Source organism: Clupea harengus, chromosome 17 (genome assembly GCF_900700415.2).
Source record: "Clupea harengus chromosome 17, Ch_v2.0.2, whole genome shotgun sequence".
Lineage (NCBI taxonomy): Eukaryota > Metazoa > Chordata > Actinopteri > Clupeiformes > Clupeidae > Clupea > Clupea harengus.
The window spans coordinates 19,696,936-19,701,935 of NC_045168.1; the positions used below are offsets into that span (position 1 = coordinate 19,696,936).

Here is a 5,000-nt window from a genome sequence, read left to right on the forward strand (position 1 = left end):
AGGAGGGAAGGCTCTGTAAATAGTTGTTTGGAAGATATCATAACTGTGGGCGGAAAACAAAATAACTAGGGGTAGAGAAATGCAATGAGGCCATAAGTGCTTCAAACAACGTGAACAAAATAATGTTTTTTACATTTACATTTAGCAGTCGCTTTTATCCAAAGCAGGGGACAAGGGAGAGAACAATCAAACTACGAGCAATGGAGACCTAGTGTAACAATACAAACTATTTTACATAAGAAATAGAGAAGTGCAGGAATGGAACGACTGTAAGTGCAAGTTAAGTACTAGTAGAAGTGCAAGTTAGGAAGGGAGGTGCTCTCTGAAGAGTTGGGTCTTCAAGAGCTTCTTAAAGTTAGAGAGGGACGCCCCTGCTCTGGTAGTGCTAGGCAGCTCGTTCCACCAACTTGGAACTATGAATGCGAATACTCTAGATTGCCGTACTTGCACAGACGGCAGTGCTAAGCGACGCTCATTAGACGAGGTATATAATTTAAGAAATATGTGAGAGATATTGAATTCATACTATTTATAAAAAGCACACAAACCGGCTGTAAAAAAGAAATGTAACTAAACACTTAAGTCCTGAAGGAGCTTACATGTTGAGGTTTAGGGTTTTGCGACAGCTACAGGTGACTTCTCATGAGGGAGGATTGAGATAAGGGGTGAAGAGTTACTGTAGGGGTAAGGGTTTGCAGACAGCGATTAGAATGTGGGAGAAGGGTCAGTTGTTAAAGAGAGGGCTTAAATATGGATTTGGGTTTTAGGATTTAGGGCTATCAGGACACGAGGCTCGGCACGGTTAGCAGGAGAGGAGTGCTTCGAGGGTAGAGGTTATGGGGGGATTACTGACGGTGTTAAGGGGTTAAATGATCAATGGATAAAGCGGTTAGAGGGTTTAACATCTGGGATAGAAAAAGACAGTAGTAGGAATGAAGATTAGCTGCGATGAGGACAGATGGAGAAATGGAGGGAACAGGATGGAGAGAGAGTTAGCGTCTGTGTGGAACTTAGCCAGCAAGGGACAGTTGCCACGACGAACACGGTCACTAGGACAGGACTAGGCCTTGTGACCCAAAACAGCTCTTTGTAAGACCGGTGGGTTTGTATTGTATTTAGAACATTAGATGGTGGATTTGCATGACAATGCATTTTCCCAAGCCTCAACTCGAGCTAGGAAAAGTATAGATTTGAGCCAAGATGCCAGTGGCTGAAGGGGGGGGGGCTGAGAGTTGGTCCTACCTGTCATGGGGTCCACTGAGAAGTAGGGTTGGCCCTGCAGGATGCTGTAGACCACGCGAGCGCTGTTGCCGTACGTGGGATCATCCGCATCTGTCGCCGTCACCTGGAACACTGATGTGCCTGTGGAAGAGAATCACATTGAACGTCGTGTCTGGTAGATCATCCAGATAGAGAGACCCTGTGTGTTGTGTGTGTTGCTCATGGAGGTGTCTGTGGAAAGCTCAGCCCAGACGAAACTGAAGCCCTCGAGTGTGAGCAGTGAAAAATCCAGAGAGAAGACAAACACAGTGAGAAACAGAATGGAATTTGCCATTCAGAATGAAGCCATCACATTTAATATTCATTCTGTTTTGTTTTTCTTTCTTTTTTTCGTTCTTTCTTACTCTCTCTCTTTCTCTCTCTCTCTCTATCTCTATCAAAGCGCATCTCACTTTTCACTGAGCTGGTCTAATGCACTGAACATTGCAAGAGGCCGGACCGTGTTCAAAGCTCCACACGTCGTATTGGATTTCAAGCCAGTCCGTAGGTGTGCCACGCTGATTGATTTGTTATAAAACCCTTGGTAAAAGGAACTTGCCAAGGTCTTTTGAAAGGGGGTTTAATTAAATGGGGTTTGTTGTGGACAATAACAGGCAGTGTGAAAAAAAGAAGTGAGAAAAAATGAAAAGGTAGGAGAGAGAGGGAGAGAGAGAGAGAGGATAGAGATTTTGTAAGTAAAGAGAGGAACATCAAACTGAAAATGGGTTGACAGGTAGACGCAAAGAGAATTTCCAACAAGCAAGAAGCAATCTACTATATTTGTCTGAGGGAGGGAGTGTGCAGCTATGCTTCAACTGACTCCTACACCACAGTTAAGCACGGCTCTCTAAACGTATCAGACCAGGAGCTTCAGTGTGTGAGACATCACGCTAAAGAGCAGGGCCTCCAAACCCGAGGCTCACATGTGGGCCTCTAACTCTACTGCACTGTGCACCTCTAGCCCTGTCACCCCAAGGCTGCACTCTGTGTATGTGTGTGTGTGTGTGTGTGTGTGTGTGTGTGTGTGTGCCTGCTTGTGTGTGTGTGTTTGTGTGTGTGTGGCATATATGTGTGTTTCTGTGTGGGTGGTACACTTCTGTATTTATGCATGTGTGTATCTCTGTGTATGTGTGGTTTGTTTGTTTGTATTAAGGGGTATTCACATCCCTACGGATTGATGAATTAGCTTGTTGAAAACAAGAACGCAATCTGCCAGGACCAACTCTCTTTCAGCACCCTGACGAATGAACACGACTAATCACGTGAATGCAAATCCAAACATGTGGTATTTGTGCAGACTGCCGCCGTCTATGTCGGTAATTAAAACATTTTGTGTGATTAAACCCCTCGAAGAAAAGACATGCTGTTTTAGAAAGTGCTTTAGAAGAACGCACAATGCCCTGCGGTCTGTTTACTTCAGTTACCTTCCGAGAAAAACAACAGAATTCATAAACCACTGAGGGACCATCTACAGACACAAAATAGTCCAGACATGATTGGGATGACTTAAGCACCTGGCAAACTTCACACAGTCTCATTGAAACCTTTTGTAATAGCACTAGATATTGTTACCGCCACTGATTACATTTCATGGCTATTTCAGGCGTCTTCTGTGCAGTTTTTCTGTCCAAATAAAACATCAACATTCAACAGCGCCAATTGGAATTCATCAAGGCGCTTTGCTTCGGAGCAGGAGATGTGTTTGACGTACCTGCTGTGAGCTGTGCAGAGAATTCTAAATCAAAATCCCCTACCTGGTTTGGTGTTTTCTTTTATTTTGTATTGTAGTTCTTATGAGAAAACTCTTCATTAAAAATGTCAGCTCGCAATGTTTCTGTCTAACTCTCACATCAGCTCGAAGACAACCTGCTGTTCCAGAAGTGCCGCGAGGGATGTTAAAAGGTATACATTTCTGTATTCTCTGTCTAAATCTCTCTTTGTCTTTTTCCCAAACAGTTTTTTTTCTCTCCCCGAACTCTCTCTCTCTCTCTTTCACTCTCACACACTCACTCTGACTCACTATCTCTCATTCTCTCTCTCTCTCTGTCTCTCTCTCTGCACAGATGAAAGTCCTGTCCCCTCACACACCCAGGTCACATCTCTCATCTGATTCCCTGTCCGCTCATGTTTTCACCTTGGCTTTCATTCCAGCCGGCTCGCTTGCTGTCCATCTATCTCCTCTGTCTGCTGTTGACTTATTGCTGCAACCCCAATACATTTAATGCACTTTTGAGGGGCTCCAGAAAAGCTAAATTTGTCTTTCATTCTTTCTTTTCAGTCTTTTTCCTAGAAAAGGATAACATCCTAATAGAATTTGAGAGAAAACAAGCAAGAGAGGGAGAAACCAAAAGAAAGACACAAACACACACACACACACACACACACACACACACACACACACACACACACACACACACACACACACACACAGAAAATGGTGATTGCTTACTAAGGTATTTACACATTTTAAAACCTTTTTTTACTGTTGCTAAAATGCTGAGTCACTGTTTTCTTTTATGTATCCCTGATAGAGAGGCCGTAACACTGATAGTGTTATAACAGCTATAAACACTGCCATGGACCTGACATTGGGTATTCCTCCTGCACACCCTTGGCATTGTAGGGAGTTTTACACCAAAATAAACTCGGAACAACTTTTTTTTTCATCACTTTCATCGAAGGGAACTGCTGAGGCTGCACTTAGGAAAGTTTCTGTCCCAGTCAGACTGGCAGTCCCAGAGGAGGGAGGTGTGTGTGTGTGTGTGTGTGTGTGTGTGTGTGTGTGTGTGTGTGTGTGTGTGTGTGTGTGTGTGTGTGCATGTGTGTGTGAATAAATAGATCTGTGTGTGTGTGTGAATTTAAGAATGTAGGTATCTAGGAAATATATGTGTATGTGGTTGTGTGCATGCTTCCTTGCAAGAAACTTTCTGTAATAAGAAAGAAGAAATATGTTATTTTGGTTTCTCCAAAGGCAGCTCTGACCTTACCTGACATCTTATCAATAGGAAAGAAACAGCCTCAGAACACAAGTAAAAAACCAAACAAATAAAGCTCCTAATACACACTCCATCGCTTCATTCCAGCTAAAAACTCTCCTTCTCAGAGGCTTTGACAACCCCCCTCGCCCCTTTTCACATGTCAAGGAGGCACTCCAGCCTCAGGTGAAACCTGAAGGGGTCAGGGCTCTATAGCGGTGCTTTCAAGATGGCAGCTAGAATGCCAGAGCTCCTTTTCAAAATCCCTCTTGGAAAGCCTCTTTGAGCATGGACTAGTGTAATAAGCACTTGCCGCGACACCACCACTTGTTTACAAAAGCTATAGCCAAGGATACCTCACTGGGTCACGGCATGAAGTAAACAGCTAAGACGTGGCAAACCGATGTCCATTTATACTTTGCGCACAATAATTGGCCATCACTGTACAACTAGAAGCAATGGCAGTTATGGAAGGCTTTTTTTTCCCAGCAAGCTTTTTGAGAGCACCCTGGACACCAATAACAAAGCTGCCACAGACTTAAGTATGCCCGACAACACTTTTATGGATGCATTAGTTTAAGCCTTTGCCCTCGGAAAACATTGTTGCTTCAGTACAGCTCATCGGCAGTATTTTGATATTGACAGAGGGGAATATAACAAGGACTAACAGAAATCATTGCATAAGCCTTGAGGACATAATCAAGAGGGCTTTTATGGAGATGGCCATGGACATTGACATCAGGGACACTAACAAAGTGGTAATGA

At 43.7% G+C, this 5,000-nt stretch overlaps 1 protein-coding gene across 1 annotated transcript in view; it reads right to left on the reverse strand.

Annotated features, from left to right (window-relative positions):
- LOC116224347 (cadherin-18-like) overlaps positions 1-5,000 on the reverse strand; it is a 77,403-nt gene that overhangs the window by 27,294 nt on the left and 45,109 nt on the right. The window contains exon 4 of the mRNA XM_031583654.2: positions 1,243-1,362. Coding sequence (XP_031439514.1) covers positions 1,243-1,362 — 120 coding nt within the window. The remainder of the gene's footprint in view (positions 1-1,242; positions 1,363-5,000) is intronic.